This window comes from Macrobrachium rosenbergii, chromosome 14, assembly GCF_040412425.1.
Source record: "Macrobrachium rosenbergii isolate ZJJX-2024 chromosome 14, ASM4041242v1, whole genome shotgun sequence".
NCBI classification, from domain to species: Eukaryota; Metazoa; Arthropoda; class Malacostraca; order Decapoda; family Palaemonidae; genus Macrobrachium; species Macrobrachium rosenbergii.
In genome coordinates, this window is record NC_089754.1 from 27,883,376 (window position 1) to 27,899,852 (window position 16,477).

At 36.2% G+C, this 16,477-nt stretch overlaps 1 protein-coding gene across 2 annotated transcripts in view; it reads left to right on the forward strand.

The window, feature by feature from the left end:
* amon (amontillado) overlaps nucleotides 1–16,477 on the forward strand; it is a 273,648-nt gene that overhangs the window by 215,414 nt on the left and 41,757 nt on the right. For both annotated transcript variants that reach the window (XM_067116245.1, XM_067116246.1), the window contains exon 2: nucleotides 13,882–13,986. In XM_067116245.1, coding sequence (XP_066972346.1) covers nucleotides 13,882–13,986 — 105 coding nt within the window. The remainder of the gene's footprint in view (nucleotides 1–13,881; nucleotides 13,987–16,477) is intronic.

Consider the following 16,477-nt stretch of genomic DNA (forward strand, 5'->3'; position numbering starts at 1 on the left):
GTAATCCTTGGGATTTGGTTACTAGGTATAAAGTAATCCTTGGAATGTGGTTACTAGGCATAAAGTAATCCTTGGAGTATGGTTACTAGGCATAAATTAATCTTTGGAATATGGTTAATAGGTATAAAGTAATCCTTGGAGTATGGTTACTAGGTATAAAATAATCCTTGGAATATGGTTTCTAGGTATAAAGCATTCCTTGGAATATGGTTACTAGGTATAAAGTAATCCTTGGAATATGGGTACTAGCCCGTGTATGCATAACATTTTGGGCCTACATCTCTACATGACTGGGGTCAATTTGACCCCAATACTATATTTTCATTAAGAAATGCATAAAGGGATAATATAAACAACTCTACTCATTCCAAGTTTATTTTCTCTCATTTAAGACAATAACTGAAGTAAATTTGAATAATAATTAATGACATAAAGGAAATGAAAAATCAATAAAAAAAAAGCATTTTAGAGATGTACTTATGTGAAGCTTGATTTTTACTTGTTTGATGTAAGGCAAACTTGTAAGTTCATTAACTAAATGTAAAAAAAAAATCCTCTTTGCAAATGACACTGTAGGGCTCATGCCTTGCATGAATGACAAACTACAAAATAATGATCAGGACATACAAACTCGCAAAACATATTACATTTTGTACTAGATTTCCTGTCTCTACCCGGCTTGGACATGCATTACATCTGGAACGCTTTTTTGATGGAACAGAGGGAGCAGGAGCAAGTCTGTCCTCTTCTGGATTGCTTGAAGAAGTACTAGCTTTCCTAGACTCTCTGTACTTTTGACTCAAAGCCATTCCCAGCTCAGAATGAAAAAGTCGCCTCTTGTGGCATTTCCCATTTTGGTAATTTGGAAGCACACGTGTATAAAGAATGAATGCATTGTAACATGTCAGATCAAGCAAGTTGCACCAAACTGGAACACGCCACCTTTTACTAGTGTATTTGACACTGTATGTACAACCCTTTCGTCCACGCAGTCGACATCACCCTTTGTAGAATTATAATACAATATTACTTCTGGCTTCTTCTTTATACCCTCACTCAGTTTCTCATCCTTGTGCTGGCTTGACAGTAAGAATACATTTTTATTCTTCTTGGCCTTATAGGAGACAATTTGCATTCCCTCTTCACTATTGGCAAACACACTTTCGTACAATCCCCTTTTCTTTATTTCCCGCAGTTCCTTTGGCACTTCCCTTCTGTTGCTACGAATAGTACCAACTAATGACATTCTTTTGAATGAGAGTTCTCTAGCTAAGTTCAAGCTGGTAAAAAAATTGTCACAGGTGACATTCCTTCCAGTTCCATGCAAGTGAGTTGTGAGCTTTAGTACAATGTGCATTCCTAATTCACGAGTTCTCTCTTCATCCTTTCCTGTATACATTTCAATGTTAGATACATAATATGAGTTAGCATCTGCCACAGTCCAGAATTTCAAACCGAGTTTGGCAGGTTTTGAAGACATATACTGGATGTAACTGCAACGTCCCCGAAATGGATATAGTTGCTCACCAACATTAACACACTCACTATGCTGGTAGCATCGTTGAGAATTTTCAACAAATCCATCTAACAACAAGCGAACAGCAGCTAACTTATCTCTAGCTTGCCTACTCTTTCTTGTAGTAGGATTATCGAAGCGTAGTGCTCTACGAATCTGTTCAAATCTGTTGACTGACATGGTTTTCGAAAATATAGGAGGCCCAAATGGAGGGTTCCACAATTGCCTGACAGCTTGATTTTTGCTCTTGTAGACTCCTCTTAGAATGCACGAGCCTATGTGAGCTTGAAGTTCTTCAAGCACCAATGTCTTCCAATCTTTGTACATCCGTTTCCCTTGTCTGTCTATATGTTTCACGCAGAATGGTTGTCAAAGATAAGATCAAAAGCAGAAGATGGATCTTATGTTATTCTATTTGCTGCATATGCAGTAATCCCTGATCGCATTGTCAGGACATTTACTGAAGACATACGACCCTGTGTTGCAGCAGCTGCCGAAAACCATTTATCGCCTGACGGAGCAATAAACTCATCTCTTCTAGTTGGAACATCTTGAGAGTTGTCACTGGTAATATCATCATCATCATCATCATCATCATCATCATCGGCATCACTGCTGTTGGCTGAAATATCTGTAGGGGGAGGTATAAATTCTTCATCACTTACAGCATCCACCTCCTCTTCGATGTCACTGTCTTCTAATAGATTCCAAATTTGTTCATCACACAAATTTTCTGGACGATTCATGATAGAATTAGAGTAATGTGATGTGAGTTACTAGAGGCTGTTGACTTACTGATCTAATCCCAACAGACAGCTCAACATATTTGCTGAAAACGTTTTTGACCCCAACAGCCAACCCAACGCTTTTGTTCAAAACGTTTTTGACCCCAACAGCCAATTCATTACAGTTGCTCAAAACGTTTTAGACCCACACAGATTCAACACATGAACTGTTCTGAAAATGAAAAGCACATAGGATAAAAATGTTGTTCAGAATAATGGTAATAACAAGTAACAAACAATAATTCGAAGTCCACACCATCATTGTTGTAAAAATAGTCTATGATTTTTATAACATAAAAAGTTAATATTTTTACAAACGTCTTATTTGTTATAGATATTGTCATGAAGATGTCGCATATTCTCATTCACCCATCTAATTTTCTTTTGGAGCTAAATATTGAATAAAAAAATATTGAATCTGCATATGAAAGAACTGGGGTCAGAATGACCCCAGTCATGCAGCGATGCCAAATTGGTTCATGGGAAAAAAATCCTTAATGAAAGACTCTTTGAAAAGACACGAAATAAAATAAAACATGTTTTTATGAAAAGCCACAAAAAGGGAATTTGCCAAAAAATCTCAAATATAAAATAGCAATGATTTTGTACCATCTGGGGTCAAATTGACCCCGCCAAGCATCCACGGGCTAGAATATTCTTTCCAAGCAGCGTTTCTTTCAAACATACTGACTGGAAGCTTATAAGCATACGGACCAGTTCGGCACAATTCTAGCTGCTCAAGTCCTCGCTTCCTGAAATCTCCGGTTTGCAAAGAGCCCCAGCTTTCCTCGGCTTTAAATTAATCATGCGCTATTCTTAGGTATCAGCTGACTTTGTTTTTGTTCCTGCGCTTCGAAGTGGGTTAATTGTAGCCTTCGCTTCACCCTCGTGTTTATTTTCAAGAAATAAACCCGTCGGTGATCGAGGTCTGACGATGCATTCAGCCCTGTACCTTTATTTGCATTTCGTTTGATTGTTTCCTTAGCAATAAACGTGAAATTTTACAGCTTCTCTCTCTCTCTCTCTCTCTCTCTCTCTCTCTCTCTCTCTCTCTCTCTCTCTCTCTCTCTCTCTGTCAGTAATTGTTACACTGGAATACAGGAGAGGATTTAGTTATTTTAGTTCATTACGTTATCAAGAAATATGCACATTAATCGGTTACTCTGTTTTTAGTATTTGCCTACCCATTCATTAAATGTTTTTCTTTATGGCCTTATAGTACGCAACTGGGAATTCAATGCCTCTCTCTCTCTCTCTCTCTCTCTCTCTCTCTCTCTCTCTCTCTCTCTCTCTCTCTCTCTGCCGTAACCTTTCTGTTCGACGGCTGTACCCAGGTGGCCACTTTCAGCTGTCTCATCTTTCACCATTAGCCATAGTCTATAATAGCGAAAAATCCCTCGCCCTTTCACGGAGACATATTCGCATACCTCCATTTCGGCCGCTTTATCAGATCTGGTCCTGACATTTTTGCTTTATGCTCCGCCAGCCCGGACTGGAAGATTTCGTGTTTCAGTTACTCGAAGCCGAATTGTGTGGTATGAAGCTTCGGTCTTGCATCTGTTTAGATAAATAGAAAGTTTTTTTTTTTATTAATTTGCACATTTCTTCTGCTATGAGACTCATTATTTATATAGTTTTCTTGGTTTATTTTGGTGTGTAAGATTCTCGTGCCATTTATATTTAACTCAAAATTTGCTTCGGGTACACATTGGACATGACATTCATTTAGACTGAAAAATAGTTTTTAAGTATATCTGAATAAAGGTTTTGTCATAAACAACGATCATAGTATAAGTTGATCTATATTAAGACACATTTCAAACTGAGGTGAGTCTAGCAGCCGAAAAATAGCTCCGCCTTTGTAAGAGATTGGATGAAAAGAAACATCATATCGCGATCGAAATGGAATGCTTAAGGATTACTTTTCCAAGTAGATGACAAAGTTACCTTCAGAATTTTGTGGATAAAATGCTTCGAGAATCTTGCACGAAGGCTGAATACCATATTTCTAAACATATAAAGTTATAGAACTGATTAAAACAGTTTGCTCCAACATTCACAAGACCCGGTTCCGTCCATCAGAGAAAAGAAAACCTGAGGGGTATCTTGAAATCTGCCAAGTGGCTTGCTATTCAAACAAAGCAGTTCTCGAGTGCAATGACCTAAAGGTTACCTATAGAAAGGACTAAAAGGCTACCTATATAAATGACTTGAAGGTTGCCCATAGAAAAGCAAAGAGTGACGCACTGACTTCTGCAAATGGATCTTATAATAGGCTCTTTCTATGGAGATTTCTTATAAGAGAGTTATTATTAAATAGCAAAAAATGAAGACACCACTTTCCTCCATTATTAGGAAAAACATGAAAAAGGAAATCGCATAATTTAAAGTGAGCAAAATAAAGTGTTCACTTTAGACTGACCTTAAGAAAAACATCTAATGCATTTTAGAAAGGATGAGAAAGACTTCTACTTTTTAGAGAACTTTTTAGCGACAAGCATAATCAGAAATTGTAGATTAAAATTTTTAGGAAAGAATAAAAACGAAATATCCGAAGTATATATATAAATCTATATATACTGTATATGTGTGTGTATATATATATATATACAGTATATATGTGTTTGTGTATGTGTATGTGCAGTAATTCCGTTTTCTCTTACTAAATACTGTGCTTCTTTTATCTATGTACAGTGTTATTAGATATTTTAGTTATCATTTTCATTACTGTTGCTCTTTCAGCGGTGTCTAGTTCATATGAACTCTCCTCTATTTTGTAATCTACAAAGATAACAATAACGTATGAATAGGTTTCAAATGGGTTACAGGCGTTGATGGCCGAGGAACAAGTTAATTGCAAGTTTCTCTGCGTTAGGAAGCACTGCACAGAACATGCCCCAGCCTAACTCCGAATACAAATGGGTATTTGTGTGGTTTGTCCAGCGATCCCGTAGTTTCGGTACAATCAGCAAGGCGAGAGTTTGAATGGGTTAGGGAATGGTTGGATAGTCCGTTCTGCTCAAGTCATCGACCGGCCGTCTGTTTATTCAAATTCCAATCGCGTTAACTAGGTTTGATATTGAGATAAATGATGGAGAGTGTTAGCTTCTTGAAGATATCAGTTCGTTTATGACTGCCAAAATGTGGTTGTACACGGGGGTGCTGAGTACCAGTGTTTTACATTGTGGGAACAATGATGTCTTATCTCAGATTCTTTTTCTGGCCCCGAATTGCCCATTTCTGGGAAAATAGCAATGGATAGGTACAAATTTCAATGCTAATTACTGTGAATGGACTATCACGCACTTATGGGAAACTAGTAGTATTTGTATAAACTCTTTATATAAAGAACTTTTACGCAACACTCACACAATGCATGTAAATACAAATATTTATGCGTAAATATGGTAAATAAACCGAATACATATCTTTCCCACCATATGGTCTCCTCTGATACGGCTGAAAAAGCCTCGTTTCTTGCGAGCATGTTGCACTTCCTCTCTCTCTCTCTCTCTCTCTCTCTCTCTCTCTCTCTCTCTCTCTCTCGTTGGAGTTTGGCGCCGGGCGATTTGTTATGTTTTTTTTTTATTCGCTCTCTTTCTCGTTTGCAGTTGTTGCCTGTGGATTTTGCTGTTACTCCTGTTGTGTTAAAGTATGACAGTTTCTTCTGGTGGGTGTGTGCCTATTCGTTCTCTCTCTCTCTCTCTCTCTCTCTCTCTCTCTCTCTCTCTCTCTCTCTCTCAATCGTCAGTTTGTTTAAAGGTTTATGCCAGTATCCTAGTTCAGAGGGACTGACGAAAGTGCAAATTTCTAAGACAAGCTACCCGCCACTCTCTCTCTCTCTCTCTCTCTCTCTCTCTCTCTCTCTCTCTCTCTCTCTCTCTCTCTTTAGGAATTTATGTACGCTTTGCGATTCTATTTCATCCAGCTGGTTGCACAATGAAACGGAGAGACTTAAATAATAGTTTTTAAACATCTGTGAAGGGTTTATTCCATTTCAGTGTTCTCAATGAATATATTTTATAAAACTTAATGCGGTGAATAAAAAAAACGAAAGAGCCCAATCCTGCCTCTACCCCTGAGTGTATGTACCTCCAAAATGATCACCATTGCCATAAGATTTCTTGCGTGCTCTTGCCCTTGAGTTCATTTTCCCTTGGGTGCCACCCCGTTTCAGGGTTCCCTTCTGTGTCTAATTTAACTTCCAGCCTCGCTTCCTCCACCTGCTTATTTTCTCTCCGTTTTCAATTGCGTTTGCGTTTAAATTTTGAAGCGGAATCATTGTAATTATTGATAAGCTCCCATCAAATTAAGTTTCGCTTTTGGTGGAAGAGTGAAACACATTTGAATTCAGTTGACAATGAGTATTATCTTCTTAGCGCTGTATTATATAACAGGGAATATTAGTAATATAGGGATTATTAACTTATGTAATCGACTGATTACTCGGAATGAACTGCCGTTGCAATTAGTCTTTCAGTGAATAAAGCAACAGACTGCCAATAATTTAATCCAAGCTTCCCATCATTAATACTCTTGTTGAGTATTCCTGTCATAGAAATTACTAATAATTAAACATAAAACAATCATGAATGATTTCCCTTTAAATTCTGTCTCCTTTCAATAGTTGCCAGGCATGACTTTATTGAGCGCAAAGCGTCGGATAAAAAAGAACAAAAATCGTTTTCGAGGACAACTGTACCCTTGCCGAGGGTACAAAACAAAATCATATATCCTTTTGAAGTAAGAAAGAAAAAAGCGTATTTTGCCCGAGGCTATGGTTATTTCACTTGACAGCCATCAATACGCTTCCTAAAAGGTATCGACAGAGTCGAAACCTCATTCTCCTATTTATGTGTTTTCTTCGTTTTCAACTGATATTCTCTCTCTCTCTCTCTCTCTCTCTCTCTCTCTCTCTCTCTCTCTCTCTCTCTCTCTCCCTCCTAGTTATATGTTTTCATGTTTTCTTTGTTTAAAACAGATATTGTTTGACGACTCTCTCTCTCTCTCTCTCTCTCTCTCTCTCTCTCTCTCTCTCTCTCTCTCTCTCTCTATTTATATGTTTTCTTTGTTTAGAACAGATATTGTTTGACGACTCTCTCTCTCTCTCTCTCTCTCTCTCTCTCTCTCTCTCTCTCTCTCTCTCTCTCTCTCTCTCTCTGTGGTGTTTATGTGTTTTCTCCGTTTAAAACAGATTCTCTCTCTCTCTCTCTCTCTCTCTCTCTCTCTCTCTCTCTCTCTCTCTTCTCTTATTTATGTTTTCTTTGTTTAAAACAGATATTGTTTGACGACTCTCTCTCTCTCTCTCTCTCCTATTTATAGTTTTCTTTGTTTAAAACAGATATTGTTCTGACTCTCTCTCTCTCTCTCTCTCTCTCTCTCTCTCTCTCTCTCTTTGAGCATGTTGTCAAGGTAAACATTCGAAAAGAGAATTTACCGTAATCTCACTGTCCAGCAAAACGAGGATCATATAAATTCAAGCGTTGTCCAAATTTTCTCATTTACCTTTTTTCTTTTAGACTGCATCCCTAATTGCTATTCACAGACACATTTGGCAAATGCATATCATGAAGGGGGATGAACATGACGTTTTGCAATGACTTTTCTGTTTACCCAAACGGGGTTACTTATTATCCTTTCTCGATTTTGGTGCCGGAGTACATTAGCGAAAACTCCTTATCAGGTAAAGTCATTTCTCGTGTATTGTTTCGCTAATAGGGGCATTTATTCTCCGTAATTTAAAGAATAATCGTTTATTCGATAACTTTCTTCGAATACATTCCCAGTTAATTTAATTCTTGAGCCATTGTTGATGGAAATATTTTGTCGTTTGGTTGAATAATGAATCTGATCCCTCGGTTCCTTTATAAGAAAGAGAATGCCTGCTTCTTTCGATCAATTTGTCGACAAAAATATTTGTTGAGACTGCTATTTTTATCTGCCACACGCACAATTATGGCCTCTGGAAAAACAATTCTTTGCATTATTCTTCGTCATAATTTTTGTTGTTCTTATCTTTTATTTTTAAGGTTCTTCAAATGCCAAAGACTTACCACTGACTGCCAAATCTTATTATAGAGTTGACTAATTTTCAACTGCTCTCCGTTAAGCCCTTTATAATGATTATTCACTTTAACTCAAGGTAGATGGATCAGTGGCCAAAATAGTACCTATAAAAAAGTAAGGGAAGCCTACTTTCCAGCGTCGAGGTAAATCTAACGAGGTAAAACAGACTCAGATATGCAAGAATGAATACTTCAAATATGAATAGGGACACCTTAGGCCTGGTAACTTAATTGCATAAGAGAAATTTGCGACAACCAAACAAAATACCCTATATTATCAGATTTAGCATCGTTGGATGATTTAAATTTTTTAAGACAACCTGGAAGTAACCTGAACACCCAAAAAAGATGACAAATACGTAAACATTTTCTTCTAAGTTACAAGATAAATAAGAGATTCTGTGTGGTCATCAGAAAGTCTGAGAGGATAGACTGCTCCCTTTTTTTCTGAATAGACTGAACCATCACTAGTTTCTAAGACAAAGGTTAAAAATCAGTCAAAATTTGGGATATTTCGTCCGCAACTTCATTGGTTAGTTGTATAAGATTATGACCTTTGTTAGGTGCTTAGCTGATCTTCGGAGATACAAGAAGCCTACAAGCCTTGTGAGCTGAGAATGGGGTAAGGATATGATTAGTGGGGGCCAGAGTAGGGGGACCAAGGCCATTAGAACCGGGGAGATAAGATTTATTGCTTCTCGCAAATTGTGGAGATATAATGATAATCATAATAGCGGGGAAACAAATCCACAGTTATGTAGGGGTACATATATTTAAAAATAAATCTCTACAGGCAGCTTTTGGGAAACTGTTCGATTCCCCTTATTAAATCACGATAGTAATCAGTATTATCTTTAATTGGCTTCATTCTGCCAAGATTACTTAATTAACAGTATTGAAGTTGTGGTCGTAATGGAGCTGGAACAAATGTCAGTTTCCCAATCGAACACCCCTTTAGAGAGAATTCAGATGCACAGCACCTTTAAAAGGCGGAGCCTTCACTTGCAAGGTGCAAAAAATCCTATTTTTTTATCGGAAGCGCTGCCTCCCAACAACAAAATATCTTTCTACTGTAAACTAGCATACGTGATGATATTTTCTTAAGTGGAAATCGACAAGATCAGTTTTATATCGATTTTCATCTGTAACATATCAAATATTATTTCGAATTTACGTATCAACTTGTAACATTTCTCCCACAGATTATATATAAACTTGTAACATTGCTCCCACAGATTACATATAAGCTTGTAACATTGCTCCCACAGATTACATATAAACTTGTAACATTGCTCCCACAGACTACATATAAACTTGTAACATTGCTCCCACAGACTACATATAAACTTGTAACATTGCTCCCACAGACTACATATAAACTTGTAACATTGCTCCCACAGACTACATATAAACTTGTAACATTGCTCCCACAGACTACATATAAACTTGTAACATTGCTCCCACAGACTACATATAAACTTGTAACATTGCTCCCACAGACTACATATAAACTTGTAACATTGCTCCCACAGACTACGTATAAACTTCTAACATTGCTCCCGCAGATTACTGAAGCACCTGCTGCTAAGATATGTAAGCATTATTTTCTTCAAAATGTCGTTGATCTACATATCTCACGGTATAAATAATTTGTTTCACATTTTCGAAATTATTGTGTACTAAATGTTGCGGTATTGTATTTTTCACCTGTCTTCGCCCTGCCTTTTTCATTTGCTGTCCTCGCCCCGACTCTGAAATGACGCCGGACAGCTTATAATCATTCACTCATTGATTTCTCCTAAAAGTGTATATTTTTATTTTTTTCATTTCCCGTCCAATTTCCTTCACGGAGGAGTGTGAAGGAAGAGTGAGAAGGAGGAGGAGGAGGAAGAGGAGGAGGAGGATTCCCCGGTATCAGTGAGTGCCATCTCTCATCTCGCCAAAACATAAATTATAGATAGGCAAGTGAGTCTCGGAGGCCTCAATTCAATTTGATGCTCTCCCTGCCTCACTTCCGTCATCTTGTATGTGTCAGCACTAATTTGAGACATCTTATCACGAGATAGAGAATCTCTCTCTCTCTCTCTCTCTCTCTCTCTCTCCCCTTGTTATTCTCATTACTGACCCCTCTCCTCGCGTCCTCCTTCAATGCTTCCTTGAGCGACAGCATTATCGCCATTCTCCGCCTGATCTCGTTTACATCGTGGATCTTCGCCGTCGTGGGAATCTATTTCTTTTCCTTATTTTCTGTTATCAGTTTATGATATTATTTTTAACAATATTTATGTTAAAAACACTCACACATACGTACACACTATGTATACACTATATATATATATATATATATATATATATATATATATATATATATTTATATATATATATATATATATATATATATATATATATATATATATATCGAAACTAAAATTTGGAAAATGACAAGTAGTGGTTCAGGACGCGTTCCTTATGGAATATCAAAGGTTAAAGGCACTTAGTATATAGGACAAGGGAAAAAAAAAAGAAAATAAAAAAGGTCTGTGAGAATATATTGAATATGTTAAGAAGAGAAAACGAGGGAAAGAGTCATTTGAACCAAGAGCGGGTCCTAAGAATTTTACATTTTGAAGAAGGAATAGTCTAACGAAATGGAGGAAGGGTTTTAGGAAAAATAAGAATAACATTTACATAGACACATCCTCACACGCGTCCTCACACACACACGCACATTTATACATATACATCTATCTATCTATCTATCTATCTATCTATGTATATATACGCATACATACAAATATATATATATATATATATATATATATATATATATATATATATATATATATATAATTTCTTTTTTCCCTTTTACCTAATATCTTTTACCCTTAGGATGGGGCAGCTGCAGGAGATTTTCTGCATGGTCTATAAGAGTGAAGTTGTTACCTCCCGACCGATACAAAGATATTTAATGTGCGTGTGGCATTTCTTTTATCCACCCGTCTAAGTAATGACAACTACCGGCTATATACCGAAAGCGTCACTGCCGTCACCACACACACACACACACACATTATGTATATATATATATATATATATATATATATATATATATATATATATATATATATATATATATATATATATATATATATATATAGTATATGTATATATAGAATGTGCGTGTGCGCGTGTACATATTATTATTATTTTATCTGATAAAATAAAAATGGTTATAAAGGGGAGTTCATGAATAATTTGGTGTTGAGGAGTTAATAAAAAAAAACTTTTTAGTATTTGAAAAGATGAAGTAGTCCACCTTCCTCAAAACTTAATTATTGTACGTTCATAGAAAGATTCTTGAAAGCATATACGTAAAGCTATCATCATCTCTTAGATCTGCAGAGTAGTGATGAGATTTTGAAGAAAATTATGCTTACATATCTTAGCAGCAGGCACATCACTAATCTGTGGGAGCATTGTTACAAGTATATATGTAAATTCGAAATAACGTTTGATATGTTATAAATGAAAATCTATACAAACTGAATACAGATGATTAAAAAAAAAAAAGAAAAAGGCTTCGAAAAAAATAATTGCAAAACTCCACGGTACCCACCACCCAAGTTTCATTAAAAAAAATGGGGGGGGGGACGTACACGCTTGACTTTTAAGTAGACCTTTGACCTATAAGAAATAGTTCGACGCCAAGCATGTTTTGGGCTGATAATTGCCAACTCCCAAATCTTAGAAAAACAGAATATCAAAGCTAAAGCTTTTAACCTGAAACTGACCTGAGACCTTTGAAAAATAGGCTGATATAATAATTTAAGAATAATGACCAACCCAAAAGTTTCTTGATATACAAAAATGCAATAGAGATTGTGAGATCAATTAAGTTCAAGAATATGTTATCCTCGAAACTTAATTTATGTCTGTCCTGATCAATATTTTGAAGGCTGGATATATCTAATTATTATAGTTTCTGAGATTTTAAGAAAAGAACCAAAGCAATGGTCTTCATATTAACCAGTGACCTAGACGAATGGTCTAGGTTAATAATATGTTGGGAACATACAAACCAGCCTCCAAGGGTAAAGTATCAAACTCTGACTTCTAACTAGCTTAGTGTCACAGACACAGAAATATTTACTAAAATTATGGGGTTTAGATTAACCTGTCTTTGAAAAATGAAGGTCTCAAACCTTTAACGGCAATACCCAGCAAATTCCAAAGGTACCTTATCACTAAGTTTCATCTAAAGCGGAAGAAAATAATAACAACACCTCATAACATAGTCGAATAAGAATACCAGTGATAATAATGATGATGATGAGTTTACCGTTCAACCTAGTCAAAGGATAAATAGCGAAGTACCACCAAAACAAAAATGCTACCTGAATTTTCCAAAAAAATTTCCTGAAAGTTTTGGAGGTTCCTTTTGGAGTTTCTGCTCAGCATATCATTTTAATGTAATGAGCTGTACTTTATTCATTATTTGAACCTATCTAAGAAAGTTTAATGAAAATCCACGAATGGATTTTGAGCCTGAGCTAATTTCAAAGTTGAGTTTACTTCGGGAGCATCCCCGAAGTATGCGGTGCACTGTAGGCATTACTTAAGGTTCTTTGCAGCGTGCCTTCGGCCCTAGCTGCAACCCCTTTCGTTGCTTTTATTGTACCTCCTTTCATATTCTCTTTCTTCCATCTTACCTTTCATCCTCTCGTAACAGTTGATCCATAGTGCAACTGCGAGGTTTTCCTCCTGTTACACTTTCCAAAACCTTTTACTGTCAGTTTCCGTTTCAGCGCTGAGTAACCTCATAGGTCGCAGTGCTTGGCCTTTGGCCTAAATTCTATATTCAGTTCAACGCAACTTCGGGAGCATGACCAAAATCTAATGAAGTAATTCTTAGTGTTAGAATGACGTTTAATGAAAATTTTTAAAAATCCGTCATTTAGGTTTTCTGTAAGCTAGCAACACTGTGTAAATAAAAAGAGTGAGAAAATAAGTGTGAAAACAACCTAATTGTCCGGTGGTAATATGAATATAGGAGAATTTACCAGAAATTTACACGAAAAATTACGAAAATGCTGGAATATCCTTTACGATATTATACGTCTGATGAAACAATATATATATATATATATATATATATATATATATATATATATATATATATATATATATATATATATATATATATATATATATATATATATATATATAATATATATATATATATATATATATATATATATATATATATATATATATATAAATTACAGTTCAGGGACATGAAAATACTGCCTGAAATTCATACGACCAAGTACAAAAATACTGAAATATTATTTAATATATTGTATATCTGAGAAAAAAAACACTCTAAAATACATGATAAATATTCAACAGCGAAAAAAAGTTTTTTCTGTTTTGTTACCAGTGTGATCTCAATGCATTCTTAGATGTTTATTGACAAGATGGCCTCTAACGCACATCTTTTTTTCTTTCCTTGCAGATTGCCGGCTTGCCTGACGAGTTCCACTTTGTACATCACGCTCTCCCTCATGCCCGATCGAAGAGGAGCGTGCCCCATATGCGAAAACTCAAAGCTGACCCCCTGGTAAGATTTTGGTCTAGACTGTTATTGCGTAGCCTTTTGCGCGGCCGCGCGTTTGTGTGTGTGTGTGTGAGTGCGTGCATGCGTGTATATGACAAACAGACAGGCAGATAGAGGGACGGGAGGGAGACTTTGTAAACTGTTTGCTGTAACGCTATATTTGTGAAGTTACGATTAAAAAGTATTTACAATAATTGACGGAATGGTGACTGTTAATAAATATGTCACCCATATTTATTTTGCTCTTTAAAAAAAATCTAAGTATTTAATGCTTTTGAGCCTGGAAGTCAGTTTTTTTTTTGGTGAGTGCAATATAAACTTTATTAATTGTATTGATAACATTTCAAAATCCAGTATCAATGCAAATTTAGTTATGTATAGGTAACAGCGCGATTAATGCTTACTTATTCTAATGAAATATAATACATTTGATCTGCGGCTAAGTTCCTCGCTTACTTTAGTAACCGAATACTTGTAAAATTAAATTTACTTTTTTGCACCTAAATATACTTTTGAATTATTACAGTTCTGTAAGGGGAAAATTACAAGAAATGTCATATCATCCACTTTTCGTTAATACAAAATTTCTAAAAAATACAAAAAGATTTTTCCCATGAACTATTCATTATTGATTTTCATTAATAAGTGAGTTCGCCAACGGTTAAATATGATTATGATTCACTCAAAATTGATTTTTTTTTTTTGAAGATGGCGCTTCAAAAATCGCATTCTTAGCGTTCGGGAATATTGTTGGGAGAAAGGAATTCAATGCAGGTTTAATAGTGTTTGTTTATATATCTCTGAACATGTATGGTGTCGTAAGATCATGGCTCAGAGAGTGACCACAGTATTTAACACATGCTAGCTTTGTGCAACTTTCGCTCAAGCCATAGCCTCAACCGAACAAACGTTGCAAGGATTTTGGAAAAAATGCAACCCCTGTGTACCAAAAATATGGTTAAGCCATGAGTGCACGTTGCAGAAAGTACCGTTAAGAAAGACATAAATACTTGACAAGGCTTCGATAAGAACAGGGAGTTCAGTGAGTTCGAGATCAAAGTCCGAGATATTGACAAGAAAGGAAGTGATCAGCTGGAACTCGCCGAAAAATGTTCAGCCTTAGATGCCGATGACTTCCAGTGTATAACGTAAGCGTTAAGGTTTTCAGAAAAACCTTCCGTTTTCTGTTCAGAGTTTTTTCAAAGTAATTTTTTCTTTTATTTCATTTCAGATATTTCTACACAGTTTTAATGTTCCTGAACTGTTTCTGTTTGTAATCTAATATTACTTTAATGAATTTTTTTAATTGAACGTAATTTAGTTTAGTTAAAAACGTATAGTTCCGGGCTATATAAATTAATTTGAAATGGCCTCAACAAGACTCGCCCTTTGGACAGATCATGTAAATTGCACTGGAACAATGTTGGAATATTCAGTCTACAAAATTAAAAAAATAATATTAATTTCAAAAAAAAAAAGAAATATTTGGAACAAGGATCAGTAACGTACATGAAACCAACGGGAATGTGAAAGGTTATGCATATTCGGGTCCTATATAAAGATTTACATGATTGGAAAAAATCTAACAAGGAAATAAACACGAAAAAATATTGGCTACCAGTGTTAAACCAGAAATTGGAGATAAAACAGTGAATTGCGAGGGTGTCTGAAATGCCCTCCCCCCAAAAAAAAAGTGGGATTTCTCCTAGATAGTGACCACCAAGGGTTTTCGGGGGTCGTCATCTAGAGATGATATTTCTTGGGGGTCATTAATTTTTCAATATTTACTGTCTTCTGTTTATGTTTTTTCGGTAATTCCCAACGGGCTTGTACTAAACACACCGCAAAGGTGGATACATACCGGGTTAAAACCCTTGGGGGTCACTATTCAGGAAAGATAAAAAAAAATTAATACAGCTTTTCGTATACATCGTATATTTGTATATGATTAGATCAAGAGAAAGTGAATATTCAGTTTCCATCCGACATCGATTTCCTCTTACGTCTAGAGGCCGGGAACCTAATCCGGTTCATAAGTCGATGGACAGCACAGAGGATAAGCTTTGATTCACAAGACAGTGAAGAGGATGATCGCACTGCAAATACAGCATATGTTAAGCCGGAGTAGTGTGCAGTGACACCATCCATTGCATTGCGCAGAAATGTAAAAATTAAAAATCGTAAAGTCAGTAAGAACGAGTCCACAGGTTTCTATATCATATTCAGATTGAGGCCAGTCATATATAACAGGTAAAAAATGCGACAAAGCTTCTTCAGCGCAATGGAGCTTTCTGTACAGCGTAGAATGCTGTATAAAACTCCCACCTACGACCCATGAAACTGTCAGCCGCTGCCCATGAAACTCTCAGCCACAGCCCGGTGGTGGCCTTTGTTGTTGGCATCAGTAGCGGTGCCAGACGAACGTTCATGGCTAACTTTAACCTTAAATCAATTAAAAACTACTGAGGCTAGAGGGCTGCAATGTGGTATGTTT